At 38.7% G+C, this 17,772-nt stretch overlaps 1 protein-coding gene across 4 annotated transcripts in view; it reads left to right on the top strand.

Moving 5' to 3' along the window:
* Nucleotides 1-17,496, top strand: part of WDR26 (WD repeat domain 26) — a 36,131-nt gene extending 18,635 nt beyond the window's left edge. For 3 of the 4 annotated variants that reach the window (XM_081904019.1, XM_081904018.1, XM_081904021.1), the window contains 10 exons: nt 803-900; nt 1,519-1,675; nt 3,059-3,197; nt 5,151-5,291; nt 5,898-6,017; nt 6,927-7,072; nt 7,364-7,442; nt 7,946-8,075; nt 10,809-10,994; nt 13,219-17,400. In XM_081904019.1, the coding sequence (XP_081760145.1) occupies nt 803-900; nt 1,519-1,675; nt 3,059-3,197; nt 5,151-5,291; nt 5,898-6,017; nt 6,927-7,072; nt 7,364-7,442; nt 7,946-8,075; nt 10,809-10,994; nt 13,219-13,244 (1,222 nt within the window). In that variant the 3' untranslated portion in view covers nt 13,245-17,400. Of the gene's footprint in view, nt 1-802; nt 901-1,518; nt 1,676-3,058; nt 3,198-5,150; nt 5,292-5,897; nt 6,018-6,926; nt 7,073-7,363; nt 7,443-7,945; nt 8,076-10,808; nt 10,995-13,218 lie in introns of all 4 variants that reach the window. The other variant, XM_081904020.1, reaches the window with a different exon arrangement.
* The last annotated feature ends 276 nt before the right edge of the window (nt 17,497-17,772 follow it).

Below are 17,772 nucleotides of genomic sequence, written 5' to 3'. Positions count from 1 at the left end.
CTGGGGCGGGATGGGGAGCATGTCATGAACTGTGTATAGGAGTACTCAGCACTGCAGTGTTTTGTTGCAGGTTCCACTAGTCTTTATTAAAGTAAACTTCCACCTGGGAAAACTCCTATAGAAAGAAGACGTTCCTGGATGCCTCCTTTCAGAACTCTCACATTATTTCTAAATTAAATGTGAAATTAATATATTCTTACTAAATAGAATTGCATTTTTACTTAGTAAAAATCTTTAATCATTTGCATTCTGAGATTTTAATGTGCTTTTATCTTCACATCCTGACATTTCTCAAGGAGATTCAAGGGGAAAATGTGTGTACGAGAACACAGACTGATCAGTTGTGTAGACAGAACATCTGAACTGATCAGTTACTGATTGGTGCTGGAAGTTGAACTCCGTGGGATTTTTTCATTGATCTATATAAGGGAAGTCCTGTCAAACAGTTTTTAAAAGCAGTTTCAGGAACATGCCTTTGAATTCTCATGGCTCTGCTTCCTTCCCACCAACTGCATACTTGAGCAGCGTCTTTAATTAGATATGCTAAATTCCTTAAAAAATATATATATATATTAGAGCTTTACTAAACAGTGCAGAAGTTAAAGCCGTATAGCAGAAGTTTAAGCCATATAGACTTAACATAAAGTCTGGTGTTAATAGCTTTTCTGCTAAGTCCATCTCCCTTTTTCTTGCTCCAGAGAAGAATAAATGTGCTCTTTTGGTTCAAATGCTGTTGCAGTTGGGGAAGGTCAATATTTCCGAAATATGTAATCTCATGTGTTTCTCTTTTATATACAAACAGATATCTGATGTGTAGTCATGCAGAAGACCTGCGTGCAAAAGCAGAATGGGAAGGGAAAGGCACAACTTCCAGATCTAGACTTTTGGACAAACTCCAGAGTAAGAAAAAACTTAGTTTCCACTGGGCATACAATGTTTGCTCATCTGTTTATCTAGTATATTTCAATCTTCCTTCCCTAACTGGGTGCCTGTCATATGTGTTGGATCCTTCCTGGCTGAGGTTGATGGGATTTGTAGGTCAAAACATAGTAAGGGTAGCAGGTTAGGGAGACCTACTTTTAAGGGGGAAATTTATGAAGGGGGAAATGCAATGGTTAAGAATTGTTAGCTGTAATTAGGATAGCATAATTCTGCATAATGGTGACTTAAGTGTCTCATAAAATCAAAGTATAATGTACTCTGCTATTATCTGTGTTTTACTTCCATATCGATGACACCTAATAAGATACCATGGCGCTGTGTGATAGAGTTTAGGAACTGACTTGTAGTAACTAGCATTTTCTTAATAATTTTATTGGCATTTAAACAATCTTGTGCTTCTTTGCAACAGCAAAGGTTGAGTTAAGGTCAATGTGAGAGGATTTTATTAATGTCCCAAAGTTATGGGTAATTTTTAGCTTAAATTAGATCTGATACTGGCCTGTATGTGAATACCAGATTTCTTACATGCTGTTTCTTATACGATTGCTCTGAAATACTCTCTTTAATTTTATGAAGCTTACCTACCACCATCAGTGATGCTCCCCCCAAGGCGTCTGCAGAATTTACTGCGTCAGGCTGTGGAACTCCAACGGGACCGGTGCCTCTATCACAATACCAAACTAGATAATAATCTAGATTCTGTATCACTGCTGATAGACCATGTTTGCAGTAGGTAAGAAAACTGCTCCATTTTAATGAGAATGGAAATATCTTTTAATGTAACAACATTCCTTTAAATAATTTTTACTCTCTTATGAAGGCTTTAAAGAGCAATTTTCTTAGGCAGCTGACTTGTTAAGAATGTTGTATTTTTGCAATGTTAGGAGGTGTTTGGAACGCTTGTGTAAGTCCTTGATCAATTTAGAAACATGTTAACAATATGAACAGAGAAGTAGTCTTTATATAGCAGTAAATCTAAATGTAAGGATCCTAAAATAATCAAAATATTTTCAAATCTCTGGCAGTTTTTTCAGTTTCAGAACTTACTGCTGATGGTCTTGGCTTCAGTCCTAATTGCAATCCTAAGCACATCTATTCAGAAGCAAGCTCTGTTCAGTTCAGCAGGGCTTACTTAATGATAAGTGTGCATGGGATTCAATATATTTGGTAGCTTGGACTGCCATTCTACACAGTTATTGTGTTAAAACCCACTGAACTCTGAGATCTAAGCAGACTAGTTATGTGCAGGATTGCAATAATAGGTTCCAGTATCAGACTGAATGATAGCCTTTAATGACATGAGTTCAGCCCTGTGGAACACCCTGTCAATAGACATTCAATCAGCTCCCTTCTGTTCCAACTTTTAAATGCCTGCAGAAAACTTTTCTATTTTTCCAGACCTATGTAGGCAATTAGGAATACACCCACACCCACACACACCACACAATGGCCTATTGATGCTTGTTTTTAACTTGTTATGATTTTATTGTTTGGTTTTATATTGATGTAAACTGCTGTGAAATTTTTTATGACACAGCACTATGTATTTTTTTAAATAAATAAATAAAATAAATAACAATTTAGGATTTGTTGCTTGTCCCTTACATCCTTGGTTCTTACTTTTTAAGAATCCTTTCCCTCAATTCCTAAAAATCACCATAAAATATTGGGTAGCAATTCCTAACTAGCATTCAAATGCCTAGTCAGGGTTGGGGCCCTGTTTGCAATGCCATGAGCCAAAGAGCTCCTTTTAGACATATACAAGAGTTTGGTGTCGAGCAGACCCTCATGTGATATTGCAAACTGCTTTTGAAAGTCTAATCAATTTAGCGTCCAGTTTGCTTTGCACCACTGGAGGCTGCTGTTTGACCCAAAGGCTCTTTAAATGCATGCAGCTAGCTGCATGTTTATTTGGTTCATGACTGATACCTGGTCATCATGCAAATAGGAGCCAGCATGACAGCTTCAAAAACTAAGGTGCTATAGCAACAAGAAGTTTCATATTGTATATTTGTAAAATCCTACTCTCGAATCCATACTTTATTGGGATATGTATTAGCGCAAGTAAAATGACTATGATTCTACTGTATAATCCTTTCTTTGCTTGTATTTTTAGGAAACAGTTCCCATGTTACACACAGCAGATACTTACAGAACACTGTAATGAAGTGTGGTTCTGTAAATTCTCAAATGACGGCACTAAACTAGCAACAGGATCTAAGGATACAACTGTTATTATATGGCAGGTTGATCCAGTAAGTTTGTAAATTTGTGCACCAGAATCTTCTGACACACAAGCATAAAATTTGGCACATCACTCCTTAGTCATTAAGCTTTAATTTTTAGTGCATTACTTTATTTCCTAAATGCCTTGGTGTATTTCTGTTTGCATCAGTTTTGTATTTTAGGCTATGTTCTGCTCAGTTCAACCAATACTGTGATTAGTTTCCTGGAGCGGGGTTGTATTGGAAATAAAGCTTGTTTAAAATAGGAGATACCTATCTCAGTCAGTCTGTTGTAATCTTAAAAGTCAGTAAGTGTCTTGCATGGTGAGACTTGTCAGTGGTCTTGGATAGATGTGTTGTTCTTCCCCGTAATGTAGTTCCTTTTGTGTCTTCTGAAATTCTCCTAAAATGTCAACATTCCCTTTTTACTTTGTCTCTGCTTTTTGCACTCTGTATAACTTAATTGATGAAGCCTGTTGATGAATGGTTATTTGACTGAAATGTTGGATAGTGTTGCTGGACTCAGACTCCCATCATCTCTAACTATTGTCCATGCTGGCTGGAGCTGATGGAAGTTGAGTCCAGCAACATCTGAAGCAGTGTTTCCCAAACTTGGGCCTCGAGCTGCTTTTGGATTACATTTCCCATCATCCCTGACCTCTAGTCCTGATGGGAGTTGTAGTCCAAAAATAGCTGGAGACCCAACTTTGGGAAACCCTGATCTGAAGGATTCTCCGCCACTGGACTAAATAGTAGCTCCTTCCAAAATCTGAATTACATTACCTAGACTGAAATCTATGCATACCAGACCAAGAATCCATCAGATCCTGCCTTTTGTTTTCAACAGTGACTAGTTAGGTGCCTTTAGGAAGCCCACAAGCAATGCAAGAAGATAATACCCTCTTCTGTTGTTACTTTTCAGTAACTGGTACAAAGAGGTATACCACCTCTGAATCTGAGGCTGCATGTAGCCTTTGTGACTATTGGTATACAAATTAATAGAATATATATCTTTAACTCCCTTTTAAAGCTACCTAAGTTAGAGGCCACCACAATCACTGTATTGTCGCTTGCCTCTAAGTAATCATGCATAGAATGGCATTGTACAATTCCAGTCCTGATAGTCTCTGTGGGCTTGGCTGACGCCGCCTGGTCCGTCTTTGGGGAGTGGGGGGCGAGCGAGCGGGGTAGCTCGCCTGTACCCAAAGCCAGCGCCAGGAGCCTCAGAAAGGTGCTCTGAGGTCCCTGCTGCTTGCGCGCAACCAGCAGGGACATGGGGGCTTGCTCAGCTGGGGGCAGGAGCCTCTCTAATGCAGCTGGTCCCAGCCTGCGAGATGCTGGAGTGAAAGCGACTCAGCTCCCGCTGTTGACAGCTGAGGCAGTTTCACCCCGTGCCTTGCCGGTTGGTGCCCATGCATCTTGTTTCAACATTGTGGTTTATCGCCAAACTGCGCTGCTTGGCTAGTGATACATCACAGTATTGAAAACCTAACATCACCCAGCCCTAGAACATACAAAAACTAGGCAAAAATCTTTGAGGAGCAAAAGGTGCAAACGGTTATTATGCCCAAGGTTTACATTTGCTGGTCCATAGCCTTCCTTTCACTAGTACTTCTGCTTATCGCCCTAATGTCGATCTGTGTTTGAAAGTATTTTGCTTTTCATTAGTTGGTTTCCAAGAATGTTGTTAAACCAGAATGGGGAGGCGGTTCTGTGTTGCTTTGTATGGCTTCCTGTGTACCTCCTTTCTTGGTTTGCCCTGGTACAGCCTTTCCTACACTTCTGTCAAGTAGGCAGAAAATGAGTGTGTGTCTTCCCTGAGGTAAGGTGGAACTGGTAAACAAGCCCTTGGTATGTTGGTTTCCTAAACTGTTTTGGGAGGAGGCAGCGATAGATTAGGCATCAAAGACAACTGCTTAAAACTGCAGGTAGATCTCAGTAACAACCCAGATAGCCATTGTTGCAATATTGTCTTTTTTAAAGGATACACACCAGCTAAAACTGCTCAAGACACTGGAAGGCCATGCATATGGTGTTTCCTACATTGCTTGGAGTCCAGATGACAACTACCTTGTTGCCTGTGGTCCAGATGACTGCTCTGAGCTTTGGCTCTGGAATGTACAAGTAAGGGTTATTAATATGAAGTTCGTTGATAGAGTGTCTTAATCAATAGTGTTGCGTGGCGAGTTCCCGCCCCCCACCAGGATAAATAAAGACACAAGACACCATAATTTAAGGTTAAATGGGCGAATTAGACCACAACTTTATTGAATTCAGGAATGAGAGGCATTGGCTTAGGCATTGGTCCTAACGACTATCCGGCTTCAGCCCATTTGCTGGAGACACAGGGAAGGGTTAACACTATATCAGGGGAGTCTCCTGCCGAGGCACGTCGACTAGGAGCTCCCCCGGGTCACCGCTCTGGGGCGTGCCTTTGGCCCACACCTCCATAGGCTTCGGACAGGGCCACGCCCCCCGGAGTCCTTTATCGGACCACCCTTTGTTCATGTGGCTGCCGATAAGAGTGTGAGCAGGGGTGGCAGCCTCCACTGTATGTATGTATGTATGTATGTATGTATGTATGTATGTATGTTTATTTTAGTGTCTCTATTCTTTATTTGTAAGCTGCCCTGAATTTATGAAGCAGGTTAAAAATTTAAGTAAATGTTAGAAATTTGCTTTCTTAAGCAAATTTTTCATTGGCTTTACTTTATACTTCTTCACCTACAGACAGGGGAGCTGAGGACAAAGATGAGTCAGTCTCATGAAGATAGTTTAACAAGTGTGGCCTGGAATCCAGATGGAAAACGTTTTGTGACTGGAGGGCAGCGTGGACAGTTCTATCAGTGTGTAAGTACTGTTTTTACAATGCAAAGTGCCATCAGTTTCTTGTAGACTTTGCACTTAATGCTGTCTCTGTGGTTCTATGTTCTGCGTGGGTAGCTGTGTATAGCTGTACTAGAATATATTTTGTAAGGGTTTCTTTTCACAGTAAAAAGCCTCGCAAGTATAACCTGTTGTAGAAACCTACCATTTGGAATTTGCTGAGTGTTTTTCTTCCTGTGAAATACTAAGCATATTTATCTGAAGCAAAAATAAAGCCTCTTTGAGAAGATCCCCTTCTTGCTCATGTGTGGTGCCATCGTTTATTAGGTTTTGGTAAGACATATTAGGTTTTTGGTAAAACAAGAAAGGATCCTTCTGCAAAGTATAAAAAAAAAGCCAAAAGAAAAATTCAGGGAAAGATCTGTACCCCTGTTGTTATGCTGGACTAGGTGGAGAGATTGAAACTAGTGTGTTGGAAGTCTACAGCACTGCCTTTTAAAAAAGGGAAGTTTTTAGATGAAGATACAGTGGTACCTTGGATTTTGAATGTAATCCGTTCCAGAAAACTGGAGTTCCAAAACGTTTGAAAACTAAATACGGAAGTTACGTGGCATGTACAACTTTCGAGGCGTGTTCAAAAACTGAAGCGTTTCGGCATTCGAAAACCGAAATGTTGTCAACAGAGACATTTTAAAACTGAGGTACCACTGTATATAGAAAACCAAATTAGCAGTCAAATTGTTAAGGGGCTCTGAAGTCTGCCAGATATGGACTGCAGGTTCACCACCTTTGTCTTGGAATATATTTTCCCTTGTCTGCAGCACATACTTACATACTGCTAACTGCTTTTATAACCCAGATTTTTCATGTTACAATTGGCTTTAAATGAAGGCAACCTTTCTCATTATTTCACTGCATGCATTTCCTGTCTAGGATTTAGATGGTAATCTCCTTGACTCCTGGGAAGGAGTGAGAGTGCAATGCCTGTGGTGCTTGAGTGACGGGAAGACTGTGTTGGCATCAGACACACACCAGCGAATTCGGGGCTATAACTTTGAGGACCTTACAGACAGAAACATGTAACTATCTCTTCTTCATGTTGTGCTACATAAACAGATCATTGTACACTTTGTCAAATACTGAAACTGAGTTGAGATGCCTTAAAATTCCATATGGTGTCTTGTTCATACACCTGCTTTAAAACTGGGTCCCCCCCCCTTTTTAGGCCCTAAATAGGCAAACGGTGTAGATGTGATTGGGCCTTATGTGTCTGCAAGGCTCCGTATAATGAGACCAGTTAAATTGGGTAGAAATGCTAATTTTGAATACAAAGTCATGACTCTCATCTTCTGTGTTCTGTTATTTTTCAGAGTACAAGAAGATCATCCAATTATGTCTTTTACGATTTCGAAAAATGGCCGGTTAGCTTTGTTAAACGTAGCAACTCAGGTAAGTGGTCCAGTTGGCCTTTCGCTTTATGCCTTTCATACTCAAAAATGAGAAGGAAAGTCCTGCCTACATTCTCCATTGCATTGCCATGGAAACTGTACAAGCACATGTTCTCACCCCCTTTCCTCCCAGATTTTAAAGTCTATTTTTCTGGGAGGCAGAAGGGAAACAAGTGCCCATTAGCGTAGCATATCACAACCTCCGTATCCTCCTGAAGCCACTTGTGTAAATGGGAATTTGCTTGTACACACTGCATCTCTTTCCCACTTGAGCTTCAGGAGCCTTTTCTGCAGGTCCCTCAATGCCAGGCAGAGGCTGTCTGGAGATGCAGGCAATCTGCAGTGAAGAGGAGTAGGCAAGAAATCTCTATTGAGCAAGTGACCCTCTGCTCATGTAACTTTGGGGTATAAACCATTGTTTGTGCACATAAAATGGATTGCTTTTTCTGTTCTGAATTTGTTTGTGTAATGTTACATTATCTCCACCCTTCTCTTTGTTCTCAGGGAGTTCATTTATGGGACTTGCAAGACAGAGTTTTAGTGAGAAAGTACCAAGGTGTTACACAAGGTTTTTACACGATTCACTCATGTTTTGGAGGCCATAATGAAGACTTCATCGCTAGTGGCAGTGAAGGTAACTCTTGCTTTTAAGATCTGTTTCTGTGTGTTATATATATTTCAAGGACATTCTTCCAACATAGGGGAATGATGTAGTATTCTACTTAACAAGTAAGGTAAATATGCTAGCAACAATTCACACAAACATCAGAAGAGTCTTGCTGGATCAGACCAAAGGCCTATCTAATCCAGTTCTCACAGTGACCAAGCTGATCCATATAAAAAGTTATTTCCATAAAAATGATTTGTTGATGAAAGAAGAAAAATCATCTAGTAGCACAGGAGGTTGAATGTACGAGGCTATTGTTTATGGCAACAGCTGTAGTCTTGGTAGAATGAGCGTGGTGTACAGGGATACAATTTTTATTTGATGTAGGCTTGTTTTTCCAAAGGTAGGTGTGCTTATGTAAATCCAGATGAGTTCTGACATCTCAAGGATAATTACTAATTACAGTGAAAGAAACAAGTTTCATATCCTGTAGCAGACCTAGCATGTTCAGTAACTTTGGCTATCAGCAACCTGACTGTCATCTTAGCGTTTTCTATTGCTGGTTCTGTGAGTGGCCTGTTTGACAGCTTTTCTAGGCATTAAGGAGCTTACTCTCTGTGAGGGTAATAGTATGGTGGTATATACAGTGTGGACAACAGTACTCCTGTCCTGTAGCTTATAGAAACTTTAGGAGAAGGTGGTTTTGGTCTGACTAGGAGGTCAGTTCTAGTTGGGCTCTGCAATAAAGTATTTTGAAACAGTGTTTCTTCTTTACCGCTAACTGGTGAATTTTTCACCTGAGAACAGCCTGTTTATTGATGCCTTGTATCTTAACTGTATTGCCATTGTATGTAATTGTGCCACTCCTATTGCATGCATTAATCCCCTTCCCCTTCCACATAATTTCTGGCCCCAGGAATGTCTAATCAACTGTATTAACTCCCTGGTATATCAGTTTTTCAGTACACCACACAGGATTGCATAAACAAATCACTTAGTTACAGCCTATTGTTTGTTTGACATGAATGTGAATTTAATTTATCCAGGTCAACTTAGAAAAGCTTTTTATTTTTTTCATTTTCAGTGTCTAAAAACTACCCAGCTGTAGTTGAAGCTGATGGCACCTAATTTAGATTCCGACTGCCTGAGGCTGTTGCCTCTTTGCACTGAATTGTTGCAAATATGGCTGCTGTGAAAGTCTCTATGTACAAAAAAAAGTAACAGATTTAAATGTCATAAGCTCTTAAGTGTAAAGGTATGTTCTCAGCTAGGTAGGCTTTCCACCTACCAGCCCCAAACATCAAAGGGTCTTCCCTGGGAGTAAAATTCACATCTAACTCATGTGCACATAAACATCCATAAAGTAGAGGGGGAAGTATCTTTCTATGAGCAAGTGCTGTGTGTTGCAGCCTTACAGTGAATGTGTGATGACTTGAAGCTTATACAGTATAGTTTGAAATTGGTAGGTTAAAAATGGAAATTTGTACAAGTAGGAGTCTTTGATACCATTTAGATGTCATGGTAATTTGATTTTTTTAATGATACAGACAGCACTTCTATAAAATACTTTAGCAAGTAGGTCACAGCAGGGGTTGGGAAATAAGTGAGTACTTTTGGAAATGGACTGTCATATTTTAGTTTTCAAACATTGTAGTTTAACTTCTAAAACTTTTAAAATAACTCTTGTAGTACCTGGTGTTCTTCATGTAATTGCTTCTGCCTTATCAAGTATTTAACTCCAAGTCAAGTTTGCTTCTATGGAATATTAATATTTAGCAGAATTCTCTCTTTTTGGTAGTCATTGTGACTTGTGGTTTTTCAGTAGTGCAGAGAGTTGTACATCTGATCTGCAGCCATCTCTGTATAATCTACAGTTTAGATGGGTGCAGTCCAGCAATCGGCGCAAAGTTGTCTCATGTCACATTGCTCCTGTTCAGATTGTACACTTTTAATGTGGATATGTTGTTCTGTAACAATACACCCATGGATGTTTTGGAGCCTTTGAAATGGAGTTTGTTGCCTTCATTGATAGAATTTTTCAGATAGGATAAGATACTTAAAAGCAACTCTGTGGTTGTTGCTCCTCCCTCTCCCTTACCTGCACATTTGGAAAGATGAAGACTGGGCCCTGCAGTTTGCCCCCTTCATTCTCTGTTCTTAGGCAAAAGTTAATCAGTGAATAAAGAGTTTCCTGCAGTTAATCAGTGAATAAAGAGTTTCCTGCAGTTAATCGAATACATAGTTTTCATAGCCCTACATATTGAACCAGTTACAGAAAGGGATTTTAATATCCAGTTATAGATGGGATCCCACATTGAAATAGCTGTGTTCTTTTTGGAAGTTGCCCATACCACCTGTAGAGGTGGAGGGGGGACAGAAAGAATATGGAGGAAGTGTGAGAGACCAGAGCTTGATTCCAGTCTTGATGCATGTAGAAGGCTAGGGTAAGGAGTTAACACCCAAACCACTCGCATTCTTACTTGGATAATATGAAGCCTACTTAAAGCTGTATTATGTTCCAGTTACCTACAAATATTTTCAACTTGCAGAGAAGATCAGTGCTTGTTGTTAGTTTAAATACAGGATTCTAAATGCCATAAAAGAAGATTCTTGAAGCTGTTGGATGCATTACTGAGCAGATATCAGTTCTTGGACATAACATGAAATTTTAACATGGAAACAGTTAATACATGGATAAGTGCCAGAACATGTTTTAAATTTTGGGATGCTTCATGTTTCTTCCCTCCTGTCTCATCTTAGATCACAAAGTATATATTTGGCACAAACGTAGCGAGCTGCCAATTGCGGAGCTGACGGGGCACACACGCACAGTCAACTGTGTGAGCTGGAACCCACAGATTCCATCCATGATGGCCAGCGCCTCTGACGATGGCACTGTTAGAATATGGGGACCAGCACCTTTTGTAGACAACCAGGATATTGAAGGTAAATCAAATCTAATTTTTATGGAAGAGGAATTTGGTAAGCTGCACTTACTTACTTGTGATCAGGTAACTCACAACCGATGCACATTTAATTTGTGAGCATTCAGCTTTACACACTTGGCAAAATAATAAAAATGGAGCAGGAAAGAGATTGTGGGTCGGGGTCGGGGAAGCAGTGTTGGCAATCCCACTCCACTCACCATGGAACCAAATGTGTTTTGACTATATGCGGTTTATTTTGGGATTTTTTTTATTTATATCCCACCTTTCCTTCAAGGAGCTCAAGGCAGCATAAATAGTATTCTTCGCTCCCCCGCCCCCCTCAAGCTTTTGGTCCTTACAATAGATCTGTAAGATAGGATAGGCTGGAAGTTAAAGACAGGCTGGAGTCACCCAGCATGTTTAATTGTTTAGAGTGGATTTGAACCAGGGTCTCCCCAGCCTTGGTTCAGAATTAAGCTGTACACCACAGTGTATGAGGAATTGGCTGCCTCAGTTATTATTACTGTAAATAGTTAGGACTGGGTAAAGGGGACTTTGGTCAAATTCACATCATACTGTGTATTAGTCCCTCCTTTTGAAGAGTCTGCTACCTTGTGAAACTCCAAAAAGTTCAGAACAGGGTGGTAGTACCTGTTGGCTTGAACTATAACCTCTCACAAGATGCCTAAGGACTGGGAAGAAGTTAAGTTAAGGGACAAGGAGCACAAAGACAAGAATGATAAGTGAGGTGCAATATAGCCCAGGGAACCAAGAAAGAAACCTCAAGGAAGAGTAGGTAGAGAATGAGACTTGAGAGTAAATGACAGAGGAGATAAGTTACTGAAGTATGGTGTGGAGTTTCTGCATTTTATCTGTAAGCTGCTTTGAGTACAGGTCTGGAAAAAATGTGGGATATTACTACTACTACTAATAATAATAATAAATAATAATATTGGGTCACACACATAATGAATTTTATTATCTCCTCTCCCTGTGCCCCCTAAAAAGTCTCTTGAGAGTCAAAGGAAGCAACTTGAACAATATGGATTGCAGAGTTAGTGGAAGGGCTGCACAGAGAGGCAGGGGATTGCCAAAAATCAGATGGAGACACCTTGTGTGAACCGTTAGAAGCTGCAGCAAGCTATTTTAATGTTACTGAACCTGGTAGTTAATTTTTTTTTAGTTGGCATGAAATGAAAAGAAATCTGGACCCTAGCAAACTAGAATAAAGATCAATTGAAACTGATGATGTAGCTGTTTCTTTGCTTTGAAATGAAAGGGTATCTTGCTCATTTTGTTAATTGAAGCTGTATCTGTTACATGAGGAGAGAGCTTCAATAGCTGAGACAAACCTGAGCTTCAATTCTTGACTGCTTCTTAGGTATCACCTGGAACCTTTTACTGCCAGTGGTTCTGCAGGTTTTGAATTAATTCCAGTTGATATCTCTGAAATGCAAAAGTCCTATCTCGGTATTAGCCCAAGCCAGGACTAATTTTTCCATTGCTCTGTCAAGATGCCCTTTTTTCGCAAAGCTGAGGCAGCATAAAAAGAGATACCATCATATATGAAAACTAGACTGTAGTAAACAAGTTCTTAGCAAACAGGCATTTGTTAGATGTATACACATTCTAATATGCAAGGCTGTAGAAGTTTTTGTGTCTATAGGTGTAAGCCAATACATTGCACCATGGTGTGAGCAAAAACAATGTTATTTTCTTAACCATGTATCAAAATTTTAATTGGGCTTCCAGTCTGCAAAATATTTTCCATTCTTTTAGAAATGCTTGCTTTATTCTGCTTTAGAATACATTTCCTGAAGTTGCTGGCAAAGTAATCTTAGGAAAAATTAAAGCCCCATGTACCAGTTCTTATTCCTTCCATCTCAGTGTCTAAAATGGGTTTTACTACAACTTTTCTCAACCTCTTAATTACTTTATCACACTGTTAAATTTGTGTTCTGGCAGCTGTCTGCTCCTGCAGGGGAAGTTTTAGCTCAATCAAGGAAGTCTCTTTTGCACAAAAAGCCCCTCTTCCCACTGGCCCTGTATTAGAAATGACTTCTGTACCTCCCAGAGTTGGGTTGCTCAGTTGGGTTGGGTTGCCCTAAATGAGTTTGTGTGTATGTCTTTTGTAAATCTGAAGATACATGTGTATATTGTGGCTGAGGTGAACTATGATTTTAAAGATATTTCTTATTTTTTCTTTTCTTTTTACATTCCATCTCCCTCTCCCCCGCCCTTAGAGGAATGCAGTAGCATGGATAGTTGATGGTGAATTTGGAGCAGACGACTTCTGTTTAACTTAAATTTAGTCGTATTTTAAATGGCTTGGGATTTGGTGCAAACAAACATGATTGATAGCTGGACAGACATGCTCGTCATGAAAAAAAAGAACCATTTCTGAAGCCCAACTGGGGCCAAACATTTTACCACCTTGCTTCATAGTAAACAGTTGAGATGAAGCACGTCGTTAGAACGTTGTTGGACACCATGTTGAAGTAACCCCCCATCGGTTGTGAAGAACTGTGCTACATTCAGGCTAACCATTGAACTCCGTATATACATTTTCCCTTCTGCCATTTTGTCAGGCAGACTACTGTTATTGTTGCTCTTCTTCTGTGTAATGAAGTTTAAATGCTTGTTTGGAAACCTTTTATTTAACAGTTTAGAAGGCTTGATAGAAAGAGTGCTTTAGTCTGAAGAGTACATGTTGGATAGGAAAGTCTTTCCTTCTCTTCTTTCTCTGAGTCTCTCCGCCTTATTTAGCTTGAGATCTTTGCAGCTTGGTTCATGGATTCTAAGCCTTGCCCGTTGCACAGTATATCTAAACCCAGATGTTTAAACCAGTGAATGACATGAAAAGCACTCTTCAGTATCACACTTGACAAAAGGTTTTGTACTTTTCACCTAGCTTGTTGCCCTGTAAGTGGGTTAACAGCACAATCTTCTTTTTTAAGAAAGAAAAATAAATAATTTATAGCATTAAAATGACTTCATTTGTATACATTTGGAATTGAAACCAGCTTAAAAAGTGTCATCTACAAGTAAATGCAGTATAATTGGTGCTCCTCTGGAGTGTTGTGTAAGACCATTTGGCTGGCAACAGTTTTACACAGGCTATATAAAGTATTATTTTAAAAGGAAACTTTGTTTACCAACATAAAAGAATTTGAGAACTTTCAGAACCGCCAACTAAACCATTACAATGTAATTTCTGAAATTTAATAAATGAAAATTCTAAATTGGCCTTAATGTGCAATGGTTCTTATTTAAAACATAGTAAAGACCTAAAATGAGAATAGTACTTTATAGCATTATCTTAAAAATAAATAAATCAGTGAGTTGACTGTCTGCTGTGAATTAAATACATACCTTGTACAAACTTTCCAGATCGTTCTTTCTCCAGGAACTGTTTCTGAGTAGGTGCTGTTAACTATATTTGTGCAGAGAATACATACTAAAACTCAGAGAACTAACCAGGTGTTTGACATAGTTAGTTGGTTTCAGAATTTCTCTTATACTTAAAGGGTGAAAATGCACTTAGGGCCATCCTTACGTTTAAAAAGAACAGAAAAGAAAGCAACTCATAATAAAAGAACAGTTAACACATCCTTGTAGTACCAGCTAAAATAGAAGCTACAGGTGGAAAAAGGTCTTAACATTAGGAAAGACACAGGACTAGAAGGAAATTTGCTCCCTTGTGCATGTTGTGTTTTTTTAGGCACAGATTCTGTGATAAGGAATATGAGTTATTGCCATTGCACTTGGCATGTATCCCTTAACTCAGACTTGCAACAGTTTTCCTTCAGAGCCTTCTAATTTGATCAGAGATTCATGATTGAATTTCTTTAAATACCTCCAGACTGGAACAAGTGGTATTCCAATCAATGTAGTAATTCAGTTGTTTAAGTTTGATTGTCTCTGAATAAGCACACAACACTATTACAATTATCCAATTAGCTTAAAATGTATGTGCAGACCAGGTTTACAGAGAAATCTTTAAACAACAGAATGCCGCTGCCTTGCATTCTCATGGATTTAGGAGCAGCAAAGAAATTTACATCCAGTCTTTAATACATTTAAGCTGTTCTGTTGCAGCTTTTTATATGTAATTTTACCTTACATTTATTACAATTGTCCATTGACATGTATTCTGTTCATTTGACATTAAGGTTTGTTTTTGTAATTGGAACATTTTTGTAGTCTCCCCTCTGAGCCTGTATAAAATCTTACTTTTGCAGATACCCTCATTCTGAATCTTTAAGAATTCACAGCTGTATTTGATATGGTGCTGGTGGTGCTGCTTGCAAACTCAAAACTACCCTAGGAGATTGGAAGGGAAATTGGAAGTGAATTATGAAGTGTGCACTAAAATCAGTTTGATTTGGTGCTACTAGATTTCTATAGGTTATTCAATCTGATGCTTGTAGTTAAGACTTCCTGCAAGGACGCTGTTGTGGTGGAAAAAAAAGGACCAATTTGTTTCCTTTTCTTTGAAACGCATAACACCAGCAGGAAACCAAATTAAGAGCGAAATTAAATGGACACACTATTGCTTATGCTTCCTCACCTCTTATGAAAGAGGTCTTGGATTTTTTTTTTAATAAAAAAGCACTTGAGTGTGGAGCTGAACGCGAAGCATGTGTTTTGAGAATGCCATTTCTAAATTCAGTTGCATAATACAGACCATGCAACTTTAAGAGGAAGCTCTTCAGATTGAGGTGGTTTTAATTTCTGCTTCTTGACATACAACTGAACCAAATAAAGTCAAGATCTGTCTGGAAGCAAACTTTTAACTGCAATAACAATGCTAGGATTTCTTGTGAGACATCTTCAATAGTTGAGCAGCCTAAATTGATATCTGGATTGAAAAGCACGTCAGCATTTCAGATAAAAAAAGAACCCTAGAGTGTCACTGTTGTTAGGGGAGAAGTCAAGGAATAGGCTTATCTCAACATTCTTTTTTATATATGACGAAGGCATTTCTACTCTAGGCTAGAGCAATCACTGATTACTGGCCATATCTTACCATGAGCAGAAGGCAATGAGTGGGAAAGAGGATACAGTAGTTTGCAAAAAAAAATGCCTTAGGTTTTGTACCCATCAACTCCAAAATATGCACACTGGCTATAAATCACTACAGTATCTTGCCACAGTGCTTCTCAGATCAGGTAAGTGATTTTAAAAGTAGGAGCACAAAAGAAGAAACAGTTTTTACATAGCCCTTAAAATTGCCTTGTAAATGTGTGGCTTAGTTCCCTCATTTAAGTTTTTAGTTTTAAAATTAGGGGATCATAATACAAGTTTTGATATGAAGTCACCAGTGAAAGCTACCCAACTTTTGCCAATAGTCTCATTCTGGCTTCCGAGCAGATACTGTTGAATGTAATTTAATACTAGGTGTTTAGTGCCATCTTAATTAAAAAAATAAATTCCCACCCCAAAGGGAAAAATGGCTTTAAGTTAAAATGTTTTCTTAAACCAGTCCTGTGCTGGCAAAAGAGACATTGGGAGAGTTCTTGTAATTTTTATTTTTATTTTAGTTAACAGCAGAAGAATGTCTAGTTTCTAATTTTGGGGTAGGATCAGAAGGGGAAGAGAACCAATTTTCAGTAAAACTTGGTGCCCTTTGTCAAGACCCCCAAAGCACATGTTGCCTCAATTTGATGCATTTCAAATGAACTGTTAAAACTGGAGTATCAATCCTATATATGGTTAAAATGTATATTGCATTGGCTTGAGTCCATTTTCAGCTGCCATAGAACAAACCGCTCATTTGACAATTAGTAGAATTTTGGAAACACTTTGACACTTTTTGAACAGGGTGGACTTGACTTGTGCAGTGTTGTCTGCAGTAGCTGCTCTAGTTGCTGGAACACAAACTAGAACCCCATTTCCTGTTTGCTGACTTTGGATGATCCGGATTCAGCAAAGTGTGTGTGTGCGTGTGGTATGAATGTGTGTGCGTGAAACACAAACTGTCATGGAACCAACTGTTCTAGGTACATGTCATGTTTTACTGCATACTTTAAGTCATGTTGTGTGTATGTGAAGTGTCCTCTAACTTTAAGATTTTGGTTAATACCAATATATTTTTATAAATTTGAAATTCAGTGTGCTCCATCTTTTAAGTGTTTCATTGTTAGGATAAATGTACTAGATTTAATTCTTAACACTTCTCGGCACAGATGGAAAAAGTTGTCGGCTCCTTGAAAATGTATGAGGAAGAAACGGATCCTCAAAGCATGTGTGTACTTACAAACCAAGCTGTAGAGATCAAGAAAAGAACTTTTATTCTCAAATTTCTAAATTGTCAAGATTTATATGGAGTTGTGGTGGAACTAGTTAACACTTAGAGCTTTTGGTATGTAATGACTATTTGCTATGGACTGATATTAAATGTTTCAAAGGATTGCGTTCTTAAACTTTCTGGATTTTTGTTACTCCTCTTGAATTATATTAAGTAGTTTAAAGTTTCTTTACTATATTACATTAAAACATAAGAACTTTGGGTCTCCATATTTATTTTCACTTGTTTTACTAATTATTTACAGAACACCTTATTTTATAAATATGTAGTATATTAAACATATCTTTTAAAATGTTCATTCAAACTACATTAATTACTGGTTTTTGTTTTTATTGGGGTTTAAAAAAAAATACACTTTTCCATGTCGGTGCACAGCACTTAACAAATATTTGTATTCCCTTTCTTTCCAATTCAATAAACAGAATGAATAACTGGACTTGAATAGTTCTTAGCTTTCTAAGCTTCAGTGCTATTTCTGGCCAACCCT

Source organism: Podarcis melisellensis (genome assembly GCF_964234715.1).
Source record: "Podarcis melisellensis genome assembly, chromosome: 3".
NCBI classification, from domain to species: domain Eukaryota; kingdom Metazoa; phylum Chordata; class Lepidosauria; order Squamata; family Lacertidae; genus Podarcis; species Podarcis melisellensis.
This window is presented reverse-complemented; position numbering and strand designations above follow the sequence as displayed.